This window comes from Bombina bombina, chromosome 9, assembly GCF_027579735.1.
Source record: "Bombina bombina isolate aBomBom1 chromosome 9, aBomBom1.pri, whole genome shotgun sequence".
Lineage (NCBI taxonomy): Eukaryota > Metazoa > Chordata > Amphibia > Anura > Bombinatoridae > Bombina > Bombina bombina.
In genome coordinates this window covers 135,720,329-135,737,887 of record NC_069507.1, presented here as the reverse complement: position 1 = coordinate 135,737,887, position 17,559 = coordinate 135,720,329, and the positions used below count along the sequence as shown (strand labels likewise).

At 37.4% G+C, this 17,559-nt stretch overlaps 1 protein-coding gene across 1 annotated transcript in view; it reads left to right on the top strand.

The window, feature by feature from the left end:
- The window catches only part of DNTT (DNA nucleotidylexotransferase), a 1,045,168-nt gene extending 1,028,650 nt beyond the window's left edge, over nucleotides 1-16,518 (top strand). Inside the window, exon 11 of the mRNA XM_053692399.1 lies at nucleotides 16,327-16,518. Within this exon, the coding sequence (XP_053548374.1) occupies nucleotides 16,327-16,413 (87 nt within the window). The 3' untranslated portion in view covers nucleotides 16,414-16,518. The remainder of the gene's footprint in view (nucleotides 1-16,326) is intronic.
- Nucleotides 16,519-17,559: the final 1,041 nt, after the last annotated feature.

Sequence of the window (17,559 nt, the reverse complement as noted above, 5' to 3'; positions counted from 1 at the left end):
CTCCTCTTCCGCTTATTGCTGAACGGGTGGTTACCCCTAAAAAAGTCTGTTTTTGTCTGTTTCCTCTATAGGGTCGTGAGGTGCCTCTATATGGTAATGTTGACCCCTGTGTAGACAGTGGGGTATCCGAGTCCGTACCCGAACTGGTATCAATGGTCTGGAGATTTCTCCTAGTATATTGTCTATACCGCCTTTGTCTTCTGGGTCTATATCCTCTGTTGTCCCCTTCACCTACTGTCAACCACCTGTACACACTTTTTTCTTTGTGATCTTCTGTCACTGCTGCCAGCTTTCTATTTTTAAAGGATATCAAGGCTTCTTTGTATTCCTTAAGCTGTACTTGTAATTGATTCAGCCAATCTGAACTAGTGTCAGCTATTAATTTTTGAGTGTTAGTATTCTTGTAGTTATATATACACATATATTTATAGAAATATCTATTTAAAAATTAAAAATACTTAGAATATATTCCCCTATGTGAAGAACTTTGGAATGTGAAATATTTGCACTACAAACACAGTTAAAGGGATAGTCTATAACTCCACGGGAAATAGAACAATGTTATCTATATGGCACATATGAACAAGCAGGGTCGAACTGTGAAAAACTGTCAGAATGCACTGAGATAAGAGACGGCCTTCAATGGCTTAGAAATCAGTTTGAGCCTACACAGGTTTAGCTTTCAAAAAAAAGATTATGAAAAGAACAAAGCAAATTTGAAGAGAAAAGTACATTGGAAATATGTTTAAAATTGCATTATCTGTCTGAATCATGAAAGTTTAATTTTGACAAGACTGTTCCTTTAAACACTTTAATAAACATGAATATTGCATAAAAATAATTTTAAATGTTTTCAAGTACATGTTTTCAGCTACTTAAAAGGGACATTGTACAATAGATATTTATTTGCATAAATGTTTTGTAGATTATCCATTTATATAGCCTATCTGGGAGTGTTTTAAAATAAATACTTTTGCTTATTTTTAAATAACATTGTGCTGATTTTTAGACTCCTAACCAAGCCCCAAAGTTTTAGATGTATACTAATATCTACAGATTCCAGGGAGAAGCGTCTTCTCATTCTGATGACCCAGCCCCTTTCACTGGGTGTCCCAGTCTAACCTCATCAACAGTGCTAAACAGAGGTTTTAAGGAAGTTTTTGAAAGGTTTTATACTAGATTTTTATATCAGTATCTGTGCATATTGTTCTTTATAGCAGTGTCTATTACATGCAGTAATATGAAAATTGGTGTCTACTGTACCTGCAAAGGGCTCCAAATGCGCGCACACACACACATAATTAAAGGTAATTTGCATACAGGTGATATAAAAGGAGGTGATTCACCATAATCTGTAGCATGACTAAGGAAGGATGTTTTATACAAAATAGTGCTGACGCTATTCTTTAATTTTTGTGGATATTATATATACACACACACACACACACACACACACATACATACATACACTCTATTAATAATAAGAAAACAGAAACCTAAAAGCAGCATCATTTGCCATAAACCAATTTAAAATCAGGTGATCTTAAATAGGTTTATCTTGAATTTATTTAAGGTAAAGCTGATTTTAATAAATTGATTTAGGACAAGAGTGAGGTTTCTAGGTCTCGTTATGCTTATATACACTATGGCCAAAAGGATGTGGACACTAGTGATGTCGCGAACTGAAAATTTTCCGTTCGTGAACGGCGGACTTGAACTTCCGCAACTGTTCGTGAACGGGCGAACTGGGCGAACCGCCATTGACTTCAATAGGTAGGCGAATTTTAAAACCCACAGGGACTCTTTCTGGCCACAATAGTGATGGAAAAGTTGTTTCAAGGGGACTAACACCTGGACTGTGGCATGCCGGAGGGGGATCCATGGCAAAACTCCCACGGAAAATTAAATAGTTGATGCAGAGTCTGGTTTTAATCCATAAAGGGCATAAATCACCTAACATTCCTACATTGTTTGGAATAACGTGCTTTAAAACATCAGGTATGATGTTGTATCGATCAGGTAGTGTAAAGGTTACGCCCGCTTCACAGTGACAGACCAAACTCCCTGTTTAACGCACCGCAAACAACCGCAAACAGTCCATTTGCTCAACCACGAGATCGATAGATTTGATAGATACATAGATACATAGATTAGATAGATAGATCAATAGATGCAATATACATTTGACAGATACGATACATAGATAGATAGATAGATTTGATAGATATATAATTTCCCAGACAGAGAATTACAAGACGTGCGGCTGGGACCCATGGTAAGGTTCCCAGAGGCAGTTGCGGCGCCAGGGGACGTGTATATGGCATGGATTTTAGGAACCGGGAGATGGAAAAAGCTGCTTGGTCGGTCCTCCTACTTCAAATTTGGGGCACTGCGCGTGCAATCTACTGTGCCACCAGATATGAGTGGTGTGTTAAGTAGCACTATTCTGATTAGTTCAATACCTGTTACTCCCCCTATCGGGGGAGGTGTATATGGCATGGATTTTAGGAACCGGGAGATTGAAAAAGATGCTTGGTCGGTCCTCCTACTTCAAATTTGGGGCACTGCGCGTGCAATCGTGGCCGGACTTTTAGCCGACGGACATTTGTCCAACGGACATTTGAACAAAGCACAAGGGGCTGTCACAAAACAGTCCGGCCACGAGATAGATTTGATAGATATATACATAGATTAGATAGATCAATAGATGCAATATACATTTGATAGATACGATAGATTGTTAGATAGATTTGATAGATAAATAGATAGATTTGATAGATATATAAATTTCCCAGACAGAGAATTACAAGACGTACGGTCTGACACCCATGTTAAGGTTCCCAGAGGCAGTTGCGGCGCCAGGGGACGTGTATATGGCATGGATTTTAGGAACCGGGAGATGGAAAAAGATGCTTGGTCGGTCCTCCTACTTCAAATTTGGGGCAATGCGCGTGCAATCTACTGTGGCACCAGATATGAGTGGTGTGTTAAGTAGCACTATTCTGATTAGTTCAATACCTGTTACTCCCCTTATCGGGGGAGGTGTATATGGCATGGATTTTAGGAACCGGGAGATGGAAAAAGATGCTTGGTCGGTCCTCCTACTTCAAATTTGGGGCACTGCGCATGCAATTGTGGCCGGACTTTTAGCCGACGGACATTTGGCCGAAACACAAGTGGCTGTCACAAAACAGTCCGGCCACGAGAGATAGATTTCACAGTCAAAAAAGTTTTTTTTTTACAAATTTACACTACAGGGAGTGCAGAATTATTAGGCAAGTTGTATTTTTTGAGGATTAATTTTATTATTGAACAACAACCATGTTCTCAATTAACCCAAAAAACTCATTAATATCAAAGCTGAATAGTTTTGGAAGTAGTTTGTTTTTAGTTATAGCTATTTTAGGGGGATATCTGTGTGTGCAGGTGACTATTACTGTGCATAATTATTAGGCAACTTAACAAAAAACAAATATATACCCATTTCAATTATTTATTTTTACCAGTGAAACCAATATAACATCTCAACATTCACAAATATACATGTCTGACATTCAAAAACAAAACAAAAACAAATCAGTGACCAATATAGCCACCTTTCTTTGCAAGGACACTTAAAAGCCTGCCATCCATGGATTCTGTCAGTGTTTTGATCTGTTCACCATCAACATTGCGTGCAGCAGCAACCACAGCCTCCCAGACACTGTTCAGAGAGGTGTACTGTTTTCCCTCCTTGTAAATCTCACATTTGATGATGGACCACAGGTTCTCAATGGGGTTCAGATCAGGTGAACAAGGAGGCCATGTCATTAGATTTTCTTCTTTTATACCCTTTCTTGCCAGCCACGCTGTGGAGTACTTGGACGCGTGTGATGGAGCATTGTCCTGCATGAAAATCATGTTTTTCTTGAAGGATGCAGACTTCTTCCTGTACCACTGCTTGAAGAAGGTGTCTTCCAGAAACTGGCAGTAGGACTGGGAGTTGAGCTTGACTCCATCCTCAACCCGAAAAGGCCCCACAAGCTCATCTTTGATGATACCAGCCCAAAACAGTACTCCACCTCCACCTTGCTGGCGTCTGAGTCGGACTGGAGCTCTCTGCCCTTTACCAAGCCAGCCACGGGCCCATCCATCTGGCCCATCAAGACTCACTCTCATTTCATCAGTCCATAAAACCTTAGAAAAATCAGTCTTGAGATATTTCTTGGCCCAGTCTTGACGTTTCAGCTTGTGTGTCTTGTTCAGCGGTGGTCATCTTTCAGCCTTTCTTACCTTGGCCATGTCTCTGAGTATTGCACACCTTGTGCTTTTGGGCACTCCAGTGATGTTGCAGCTCTGAAATATGGCCAAACTGGTGGCAAGTGGCATCTTGGCAGCTGCACGCTTGACTTTTCTCAGTTTATGGGCAGTTATTTTGCGCCTTGGTTTTTCCACACGCTTCTTGCGACCCTGTTGACTATTTTGAATGAAACGCTTGATTGTTCGATGATCACGCTTCAGAAGCTTTGCAATTTTAAGAGTGCTGCATCCCTCTGCAAGATATCTCACTATTTTTGACTTTTCTGAGCCTGTCAAGTCCTTCTTTTGACCCATTTTGCCAAAGGAAAGGAAGTTGCCTAATAATTATGCACACTTGATATAGGGTGTTGATGCCATTAGACCACACCCCTTCTCATTACAGAGATGCACATCACCTAATATGCTTAATTGGTAGTAGGCTTTCGAGCCTATACAGCTTGGAGTAAGACAACATGCATAAAGAGGATGATGTGGTCAAAATACTCATTTGCCTAATAATTCTGCACTCCCTGTACTGTTACCACAGATATGAGTGGTGGCACTTAGCAAGTGGGCCTGGCACACACGCTTTGCAGCTAAAACAGCCAGAACTCTTCTGGGAAGACTTTCCAGATAAATTTGGAGTGTGTCTGTGAGAATTATTTCCCGTTCAGCTAAAAGAGCATTTGTGATATAAGGCAATGACGTTGGATGAGAAGACCTGGCCTTCAATCAGCATTCCAGTTTATCCCAAAGGTGTTCAGTGGGCTTGAGGTCAGGGTTCTGTGCAGGCTACTCAAGTTCCTCTAGACTTTACTCACCAAATAATGTCTTAAAGGACCTTGCTTTGTTCACAGGGGCACAATCATTGTTGAACAGGAAAAGTCTTTCCCCAAACTGTAGCCACATAGTTAGATGCACTCAGTTGTCTAAAATGTATTTTTAACCTGTAGCATTATAAAGATCCTTCACTGGAACTAAGGGGCCTAGTTCAGACCCCAAAAACCATACCATTATCCTTTCTCCATCATATTTTGTAGTATGCAATATGCATTAGTGTTCTCCTGGCATCTGCCACATCCAAATACTTCCACTGTTAGATAGTGAAACAACCATTAGGGCTGAATTCTTAAAAGCTCATGTATAATTGTTTTTTCCTCATTAGGGATAGATTATGAGTGAAGCGCTATTTATCATTCCGCTTACGTGCTAATCACGCTCCAAGTTACGCAAACCTGATCACGTTTTCTCAAATGTGCTAACCCTACATGAAATATTAATATTTCACATTCCAATGTTCTTCACATAGAAGAATAAGTTCTCTTTATTTATAAATACATATTTCTATATATAGCTTATGTTTTGTTGTGAGAAAATTATATATATATATATATATATATATATATATATATATATATACACACACACACGTACATATATACACACACACACGTATATGAATTATATTTAGCTATATATCCATATATTTATAGAAATATCTATTTAAAAGTACTTAGAATATATTCCCCTATGTGAAATATTTGCAGTACAAACACAGTTAAAGGGATAGTCTATAACTCCACGGGAAAGAGAACAATGCTATCTATATGGCACATATGAACAAGCAGGGTTGAACTGTGAAAAACTGTCAAAATGCACCTAGATAAGAGGCGGCCTTCAATGGCTTAGAAATCAGTTTGAGCCTACACAGGTTTAGCTTTCAGAAAAGAATATGAAGAGAACAAAGCAAATTGGAAGAGAAAAGTACATTGGAAATATGTTTAAAATTGTATTATCTGTCTGAATCATTTAATTTTGACAAGACTGTTCCTTTAAACACTTTATTAAACATGAATATTGCATAAAAATGATTTTAAATGTTTTCAAGTACATGTTTTCAGCTACTTAAAAGGGACATTGTACAATAGATATTTATTTGCATAAATGTTTTGTAGTTTATCCATTTATATAGCCTATCTGGGAGTGTTTTTTAAATAAATACTTTTGCTTATTTTTAAATAACATTGTGCTGATTTTTAGACTAACCAAGCCCCAAAGTTTTAGATGTATACTAATATCTACAGATTCCAGGTTGCTCCTATCTGTTTAATGGGTCTTTTCATATGCAGGGAAGGGGGAGGGAGAAGCGTCTTTTCATTCTGATGTCCCAGCACCTTTCACTGGGTGTCCCAGCCTAACCTCATCAACAGTGATAAACAGAGGTTTTAAGGAAGTTTTTGAAAGGTTTTATACTAGATTTTTATATCAGTATCTGTGCATATTGTTCTTTATAGTAGTGTCTATTACATGCAGTAATATGAAAATTGGTGTCTATTGTCCCTGCAAAGGGCTCCAATGCACACACACATATATATATATATATATATATATATATATATACACACACGTACATATATATATATATATATATATATACACACACACACACACGTACATATATATATATATATATATATACACATACACACACACACTGTGTGTATATATATATATATATATATATATATATATATATATATATATATATATATATATATATATATATATATATATATATATATATATATATATATATATATACAGATGATATTTTCCAAAAATAATGCACTCAGGAATTTTGCCAAAGCAAGGACAAATATGTTAAAGCCCTTTGCAGCGTTTTTTCTAACACCTGAGACCACATATTTGAGCCCATATCATTTTTAATGCAATATTAAATATTTTTTATTAGATAGTGTAGCTGTACTCTTTAATGCTTTTTGTGCAACTTTTTTATTCAAGCATAACAGTTAGCAAGAGCTCTGAATTTCCGCTAACCAGACGCGTGTTAAATTCAATTGTGCTAACTTGTAATTTGCGTGCTACTTCCAATGCGTGCAAACAGCTGTGATAAACCCGATGTCGCTTGCACGCAACTGTTAGCATGCTACTTATAATCTGGCCCTAAATATGTTCCAGTACTCCTATGTAAGCCTCACTCTCTCTTGTTAAATTCTGTTTTCCATGGATAATTTTACTCCATGCTGTCCCATGGCAAACTGTTATTTAATGATAAAATGCTCAAATGAATTGTAGCTTTTTAAATATTGCAATAAAAGGGACACTAAACCCAATTTTTTTTCTTTTATGATTCAGATAGAGCATGCACTTTTATGCAACTTTCTAATTTACTCCTATTATCAATTTTTCTTTGTTCTCTTGCTATCTTTATTTGAAAAAGAAGGCATCTAAGCTAAGGAGCCAGACAATTTTTGGTTCAGACACTGGACAGCACTTTTTTATTGGTGCTGTCAATCGCAAGAACAACCCAGGTTGTGAAACAAAAATGGGCCAGCTTCTAAACATTCTTGCATTTCAAGTAAAGATAGCAAGAGAATTAAGAAAATTGATAATAGGAGTAAATTAGAAAGTTGCTTAAATGGCAATGCTCTGAAAATTGTATGCTCTGGTTTCCGGTGGAGGAGGCGCAAGCAGGTGTAGCTGAGCTCTGTTCTCCAGTTCCCACAGCTCTTGGCGGTGGAATTACGCGCCTTCCCCTCCTGTGAGGGTGCTTCTGGACAGTAAGAGACATCTTCTCTGGAACCCTTACGGTGGAACTCCATCCACCGTCGGCCGCAGTAAAACCACCTAACAGCATATCTACCCTGATAGGCTGTTAAACTAAGCCAAGTGATATAAACAGCTTATTTTTTTCTTCTTTTTTTCCCTCCCTCCTATGAAAGCTAACCCCCCCTCTCTCAGGAGGCTGTAGGGGAAAAGGAAACAAAAAAAGGACTGGGAACCCCCTCTTACAATTTTGAGGCTATATTCTCTCCCACTAAATACAGACTAAGGAGCACCTTTCCTATTTTGTGGCTCTTTACCCCTCTGTGTCACTGTCTCGCTTCTCGACCTTACTCCACTACGGGACATAACAGGAATTACCTGTGCTCTCCCCGGATCGTTTGGGGCTACAGTTGGAAACGCAGCGGCAATCTCCTCCTCCCCCACCGGTGGCTGCGTGGGAGGGTAGTGAGTCTGTGCTGTGCTCGGTGGGAATCGGAGGCCCGACTTTGGTTTTCTGCTGTGGATTCTCTGCGCCCTCCGGGACGTCATCTGGACTGTGGCGGCTGCCCCCCCCCCTGCCCCACCGGTGCTGCGTGGGAGGTGGCGAGCCTGAGCCGCATCTGAGGAAAATATCGGAGGAACCGACTGCAGAGGTGATTCTTTGAGCCCCCATTGCTTCCATCCTACCTCCCTCCCATTGGGGGCCTCCACGGGAAGAGGGGAAGATAGCCTTAATCGAAGGCTGAAGTAAAGCTTGTCCCAACTAAGCAGTAGGAGGTTTGAACTACCTACGCTGGGGCTAGATTGTGACTTTCCATCCTAGCCTCCTAATCAAACAGCCTGTTATCCAAGCGAGTGACACCAGAGGGGGTAAAGTTATAAGCCTACTATTTCTCTTACCGGGGGTTGAAAGAAAGGCCTACATAACATAAATTTACAAGTTGAGAAGGGTCCCCCAGGCCCTGGCACGAGCCGGTACTAAAATACACCTCTTACAGACTTTTCAGCTTAAACAGAAAAAAACTGATATTCATAAAGTAAGAACTAAGCTCTCATTTCATCTGTAATTGAAGGGGAAATGGGAAAGGAAAGAAGAGAGGGGGTGTAGGAGGACAAGCAGAGGAGACCCTGTCTTCAACTATTTAAGAAAGCAATTGATAGCTAACCCCTTAACAGAGTGTATTTACTGAGCTGTGGGAACACAGGCTCACATTAGTCCTAAAATTACACTATCAGGACTCTTGCACCTTGTGAAAGTGGAAGGAGGAGGAGGGGGGGAAAGGATAAAGAAAAAAAAAAAAATCTTTTTCATCAGAGTATATACCTGCACAATAAACACAGATAAAGGAAATCTATTCCTGAACTTCTTAAAAAAAACTTTACACCTGGATAAAGAATAATATCAGCTAACCTTATATCTTTCCTTCCTAAAGCCATATTTTCTGATGACATATGATTCATTGTTTCCCTATTTGCTAGTATGGAAGATGTGTACTAAATTGTAGTATAACCTGTTCTTTCTTTCTTCTGTGTTCTTCTTGATGTGGATATTGCTTATTATATGATCATACTAATCTGTATAAGGCTTAAAGCTAACCAAGCCTGTTAAAGTTATCCTAGCACTCTAATGATACCTTTTCTAGGACTCCCATTATTATTGGGCTATTTAAACGGAGCTATTGTTTGTATTCTATACCAGATTTGCCATAGCCTCCTTTTTGTCTCTTAAATGTCCTTCACTTGTCTTCCTAACTAAATCAAGTGTTTAGCCTTAGAGAAGAAAAAAGTATTGTTTCTATTGTCACTCTTACAAAGGGACATATTATGAGACCTTATAGATTGATATAGCCTCTACAAGATCTAACTTATGTATTAAATCTACTGGTAATATACTGAAACTGTGTGTATATCCGAATTGATATTTAATATAGTATCCTATAAAATATTCTTGACTGAGTAAAAACTTAAATAATATGTAAATTATTATAGGAGCAGCAAAGGGGAAAAAAGAGAGAATATAACTGTTTCGCTTGTCTCTTCCCTGAAATTTCTGAATCTTCGATGTTATCTATTTTGTACTAAACTATATTCACTGAGAATGGTGTAGCGATAGATTCACGATTGCTATCTGCTTAGCCTCTCCAAGAACGATATCTGTAACTTTACTTCCTTTTTCTTTTTTAACTAAATAGCTACATAAAGCTATACGTTTTACTTAAGAAAACAACATAGGTACAGACTAATATAGAAAGCTTCTATTCATAGATAAATTGATAAGACACAAGCTCTTATCTATATTTATCTGTATACTATCTTAATAATTTGTATCTAAACAGAATTAAAGAAGTAACATTTTCCAATGCCTTCTGAAAGATAGATTTTTTCCACCTTTAGACCTTGAGAGAGAATTAAAATATTTTTCTTATACCAGTTTAATGGGTGACGATGCAGCTCATATAGTTTGTACTATATATACTGCACTTGGTAGATTTAAATATCTACTGTTTTAAAAACTAGGTCCCCTCTCTTGGGACAAAGTCTATCGAATCGCTTTAAATATTCCCTCCTCCTTACTCCCACGGCTGGACCTCTCACACAATCATTTATTCACTCCTATATAGACACTTCATCCCCCCTCCTTTTTTTTTTTTTCTTCTCTCCCCCCACTTATTCCCCCACTGCTCACTCTGCCCCTCACTTCCCCGTTCTGAGGCTTAACTACCTCCTTAACCTCGCACTTCTCTGGCTTCTTTTGGGTTCACAGAGCACCTCACTCACATTCTTTCTTCGGCACGATATCAATTTTCACCTTTCCAGTTTTCTACGGCACATGGATACATTTCTCCACGCCCCTCATAAGACCCCTCTCCAGCCATGGCAGCCAGACAGAGGGGATAGGAAAACGAAGAGTACACAAGAAAATGTTACCGATATACAACCAATAATGGATAATACAGCAGGGATACAAGAAGTAACCAAATATTCAAAACTTGGTTACCAGCATCTCAGATGCCCTATACCTCCCAAATTTGATGCCCTTAAAAATGAACTAAAACAAGATATCCTTTTATTAACACAAGAAGTCAGGCAGTTCTCTGCTAGACTACAAGAAGTAGAACAAAGGGTATCTGATCTGGAAGACCTAACAAGTTTACACAGCTCTAAACTGGAATCGGCATATATTAATATACAAAAAATTCAAACAAAACTAGAAGATTTAGAGAATCGTTCCAGAAGGAACATCATAAGAATTATTGGTCTTACAGAGGAACAAAAAAATGAGAACCTTATATCCTTTATCTCAGAACTATTGCCTAAAAATCTTAAAATACCATCTACTCACCAACCCATTAGGCCCCCCTTATACAGACAATAAAGGTAGAAATAGACCTAGGCCGATTATAGCGAAACTTCTAAACTATCAGGACAAAATTACTCTATTTCAGTATTACCGCAGACAGCAGCCGATTACATTTAAAGGGGCTACAATTTTAATGTTCCAAGACTTTTCCGCCGATACAGCAGCAAAGAGACGGGAGCTTGCTCCCATTTGTTCCAAATTTATTCAAAAAGGTTATCGAGCTATGATAATATATCCCCACAAACTTAAGGTCATAGCACAGGAAGAAACGCACTGGTTCGAAGAAACCAGCTTGGCTAAAAATTTTTACAAAACACTTGACTCCTTAAACTAATAATAAAATATAGGAATGTAACAAACTTTAAAAGTTAACAAAAAAATGATTTTAAATGCAGGCTCTCTCTAGGGAAGACCCCTGTCTTCGGATAGACAAGGGTCGAGGGTTTTCTTCCCCTCACATGTGTGGTAAATTTAATAGAAAACCCCCTTTTTTTTTTTTTTTTTTTTTGTTCTTTCCGCGATTCCCCGTTGGTGTTGTTGCTGGCCCCCCCCCCTCTCTTTTTAATTATATCTCTCTCCTAAATGGGAAAAATAGACAAATGTAAAATAGTATCATGGAATGTAGGGGGGATCTCTACACCTATTAAATGCAAGGCGATCCTTACACAATTACGTAAACTTCAAACTGATATTGGTTTCATTCAAGAAACACACTTGTCAGCAGAGGAAACCTTAAAATTAAAAACTTCTTGGGTTAAAGAAGTATATTTTGCTGCTGGTGTTAAGAGAAAGATGGGGGTAGCAATACTAATAGGTAAAAAAAATCAAGCCAGAAGTTGTTCATTGTGTGGCCGATCCAGGGGGGAGATATGTCCTTTTAAAAATAAAGATCGCTAAGAAGTTGTACACACTTTGTAACACATACGGCCCAAATGTGTTTGATCCAGAATACTGGAATACTCTTCAGTCGAAACTCTTATCTTACACAGAAGGCTCTCTAATCATTGGTGGCGATTTTAATATGGCACCTCAATGCCCAATAGACAGGCTAAGACAAGACATTAAACACCTGAAGCAAAAAAGAGACAACTTAGAAACCAAGTTATATAAAAAAATCATGCACAACTTAGCCATATACGACATATGGAGAAACCAGAATCCAACTGCTCATAGCTTTACATGCCTCTCGAAGGCCCATAAAACCATGTCTAGAATAGACATTTTTCTGATTGATGAGCGTATTCCAATAATAAAGGTTAAAGCGACAATCATGCCAATATTACTATCAGACCACGCACCTATTTCTCTTGAAGTACAATTAGCAGATGCGCATTCTTCTTCTTCACGCTTCTTTTTTCCCTACTATTTAACATCAGACCTAAAGTTTAAAAAATGGCTATTAAACAAATATAAAGAGTATGTGCACTTTAATAGAGAACATCTTAATAGTCCCGAAATATTCTGGGAGACGGTGAAAGCTGTAATGAGGGGGGAAATTATTGCATATGGCGCTACTCTACTAAAAAAATTAGGCTAAGGGAAAAGGAATCTTATACATTTTTGATGAATTCTTATAATCAATATCTATCGGATAGAACCCCTGTTGTCAATTGGGCAAAATATCTGCGAGCGAAAAATGAGAGAGATGTCTTTGTATTATCTCAAGAAACACAAAAAGAATTGAAAATCCAGACCAGAATGTACAGGTATGGCAACAAGTCAGGCAGAATATTGGCTAAATTAATTAAAAATGAAAAAAAAAAAAACAATAAAACATAGACAAATTGCTGCATAAAGGGGAACATGTTACTAAACCAGATGATATTCTGACACTATTTTATGAATATTTTAAAGAACTGTATATGCCTAAAGCCACTGAGGCAAATAAATCCGCTGAGTTTTGGAGCGAAATTGAATACCCCACATTGGCTCCAGAAGTTATCAACAATCTCAATGCCCCCATTACGGCGGAAGAGATTGAGAAAGTAATATCTAAACTGTCGCCAAATAAAGCACCTGGTCCTGACGGCCTCCCCAGTGAATTTTATAAAATACTGCTCAGCGAAGCCACTCCGCATATTCGCACTCTTTTTAACAGCTTCTTTATTGAGGGTAAACCTACCCCCCTTTCCTTTTCTCAGTCTTATACAACATTAATACTTAAAGGTGATAAAGACCCAGTTTACAAGGAATCATACAGACCCATAGCCCTCCTTAATGTGGATTATAAAATCTTAACAGCAGTATTGGCGGCTAGATTACAAGGGGCCCTCGCAAAAATTATCCTAAATAACAGAAATTCTGCCGCAAAAATTAGGGAGATATTAGTTTTGACAGAATATTATAAGGCAATGTCGGATGTGAGCAGTGGGGGAGAGGGCATGCTATTATTTCTATTGATGCAGAAAAAGCATTTGATTCAATTATCCATCAGCATATATATTCTTCACTTAAACATTTTGGTATCAAGAGTAAATTTACTGATTTTATAGTGAATCTCTACACTCTGCTACAAAATTGATAATTAATAATAATCTCTCTCCCTCTATCCCCATAGGTAGAGGGACGCGTCAGGGTTGCCCTCTCTCCCCGCTTCTCTTCAATATTGCCATTGAACCTCTGGCAATTAAAATAAGACAATCTCTCGATGGTATTAGAATCCATAAGCATGAAATTAAAATTGGGCTCTATGCAGACGATCTGCTCGTCTACATGACAAATACTAAACTAAATATGCCAAAACTCTTTTGTATAATGGATTATTTTGGTTCCTTCTCGGGATACAAAGTTAATTACACGAAATCTGAAATATTTTGGCTCAGGAATACTGAGAACTCTGTAACAAATATACCACTACGACAGGTTACAGATTCCTTTAAATATCTAGGGATCCATATCCCGGTCAACACTGAGGATCTCTACAAACTCAATATTCCCCCAGTCTTGAAAGTAATTAAAGAAAAACTTAAGAACTGGCATAACTTGCCAATATCATTATCTGGTCGAATAGCCTTATTTAAAATGGCCCTTCTTCTGAAACTACTTTATATCCTTCAAAATACACCTATATTACTGCTAGGGAAAGACATCCAATCAATTAACAGCGCACTTATAGAATTCTTATGGCAGGGGAAAAGAGCAAAAATATCTCTTAGGAAACTCTCAGTACCAAGAAAATCCGGGGGACTGGCCCTGCCTGATATATGGCTATATAACCTTTCTTTTCTTGCACGTATATAGTTACAGACTGGATCTCTTGTAATAACTACATTCTAAATAACGAATTAGAATCCAACGTCTGCTATCCATATTGGTTATCCGCACTGATCCATCTTGACTTAAAAGAAATCCCAACAGAAATAAAATAACTTAAAACAATTTATAACCCGCTTAAAGCTTGGCAAAAAATAACAAAGCTTCTTTCAATAAATAGCAAAGCCTCTCCATATCTGCCGATATTAGGAAATCCTAAATTTCAGGCAGGCATTCTTTCTGGTGTCTTTAAGAGATGGTACTATACTGGTTTGACTAAGGTTTATCAAATAATAGACAAAGAAAGACACTGTATTAAATCATTTCAAGAATTAAATACAGAATTTGGCCTGCCAAATAAAGATTTTTTTGCATATCTGCAACTTAGGCACTTTGCGCTTGAATTAGTTAAAGAAAAAGTCTGGAACTGGAATATAGGTAAACTTGAAGACTGGTTAATACTAACCAGAAATGGCCGTATGTCTATTACACCATGCTACTACTTCTTAGGTATAAACAAAGGTGTATCTGTTTTAATGCAATTGACTGCAAACTGGAATATACTAACTGCTCTGAGCAATATAGAAGTAAAAACCCTTCAACTTTCATTTAAAAATATCACCCAAAATACACTCTCAGCTACATGGAGAGAAGCCCATGTTAAATTCCTCCATAGGGCATATTTCACCCCTGAGAAAGGCTACAAATGTGCCAACTTAAGCTTCAATAAATGTCCCAAATGCTCATACTTTGCAGCCAACTTCCTGCATATGATATGGCATTGCCCAAAAGTCAGGACCCTATGGCTTAAAATAGAATATTGGTTAAAAAATGTACTAAAAATAACCCCTCTTTCTCTAACATTATTTCAGATAGTATTTGGCTTAAGGGAAGAACCTGGTAAACAAAATAATGAAAAGGTTGTAATTTCTACTATATTAGCCACAAGATATCTCATTTGAAAAAAATTGAAGACCCGGTCAATTCCCTCTCTTTCTGAAGTGAAAAACTGTTTAAAAAAACAGTGCATATTAGAACAAAGGGACACAAATATTGATAATGAACAAGATGTTAAAAGATTTTTCGATAACTGGGCAATCTTTTTAAAAATATTTTCTCCCACAGAAATAAATCATATAATTTTTCCTTTTCAAAACACAGAAATAGTCTTGCTAGGGAACTGGTAGATAAGAATTTATCCGCAAGAGTAAAGAACAACTCTTTTTTCTTTTTTTTAACACACGTGGGGGGGGGGGGGAGAAATGGGGTGGGATTGGAACAATAAACAAAACCAAGACATTTTTCATAGATAATCACATAAGATATAACAACACTATGAATGGTAATTAATTTAATTTCAAATACTGAGGCTAAATAGATTAGACATAGAATTATTTTAAACTAATGCAAGGTCACTGTTCTATTCTACGGCTTCATAGTTTCTGTATTTTTTGTTTCCATTTCTCTGTTTGATCTAGATGAACAATAATTGTATTATTTCTGACCTGCATTAACTATATTTTGGTTCTAGATATTTTCAAGGATAAATGTATAAGAACTATGAAGTATAATTAATATAGCTTCAAATTTGTATGCTATGCAAAAATTATCTCAATTTTGTTTAAATTTAATAAGCTCATATTGATATATTGTGCCTCAATGGCCTTGTATCTCAGCCTCTATTTTTGTTTTCTGTACAAGATAGTAAATGTATGATATTTGATTTCTGTAAATTGTTTTGGTTTACAAATAAAAAGTATATATAAAAAAAAAAAATGGCATGCTCTGTCTGACTCATGACAGAAAAAAAAATTGGGTTCAGTGTCCCTTTAACAAACACATCTTTGAAATTCTCTCTTATTTTACAGAATGTTTTCCTCAAAGCAAAAACCGAAGAAGACATATTCATGCACCTTGGCTTGGATTACCTGGAACCCTGGGAAAGAAATGCATAAAATGTAATTATAATATTCATGTTTTTTGACTAGTCAGAAAAACAATACTTTTTCATTGTAGCTACTGATGTCAAGTTAATCTAAATTAAAAAATGTAAGCATTTAGCAGTGATGTTTTGTTCCCTTTGTTTAGTATAAAGTTTATTAAAAATTACATTTTTGAACAATTGCTGTCATAGTAATTTATCAATTTCTGAAGGCATAAATAAGAAACTACAATATTCATTGACATTTTTGTAAATGTAATTACTGTGCATAATATGAAAAAAAAAAAAAAAAAATTACTTGATTGTGAACTTGTATTAAAATTGAATTTTATATAACAACTAGGGTAAGAGTGAGAAGTGAGGTAAAAAAAAAAAATCTGAAATGACAGAAAAATAAACTTAATTATCCAAAATTAAATTTTTTAAACCTACACTAATACCCCTATAAAAATAAAAAAGCCCCCCAAAATAAAAACACCCCCTAATCTAACACTGAACTACCAATAGCCCTTAAAAGGGCTTTTTATAGGGCATTGCCCTAAAGCGATCAGCTCTTTTACTTAAAGTACAAATTACTCCTAAAAGTAATCCCCCCACAAAAAAAAATAAGCTACCGATTGCCCCTAAAGGGGCATTTCTATGGGCATTGCCCTCATAAGGGCAGTCACTTCTTTATTGCCTATTAACCCCTTGGCAACGGAGGACGTGTCAGGCACGTCCTACAAAAAATTACAGTTAAGGACGTGCCTGGCACGTCCTCTGGGCTCTCAAGCTCTGGAAGCGATCATGGGTGTTGCAGCGATGCTTCGATGTTGAGGCATCATGCAATACCCTTTACTAACCATCCGATGCAGAGAGAGACACTCTCTGGCCCTCTATACATCGGTCAGTGGTGGTGCCGATCGTTGGTGGGTGGTAGCCGTAGCAGGTTGGTGGTCCATCGCTGGAGGAGGCTGGAGGGGGTGTGTGAGGGTGGGACCGCTCCTGCCCCGGATTTAGTAATTTAGTAAGTGCCGAGAACTTTGAAGAGGGGGGGGGGCAGCTACACTACAGAAAAGGGTGTTTTAAAAATAAACTAAAACTGGCCAAAATGTATTACAAGGTGGGTACTGTGTGTTTTTATTTTGGGGGTGATTTTTTATTTTGTTGTATGGGTGTG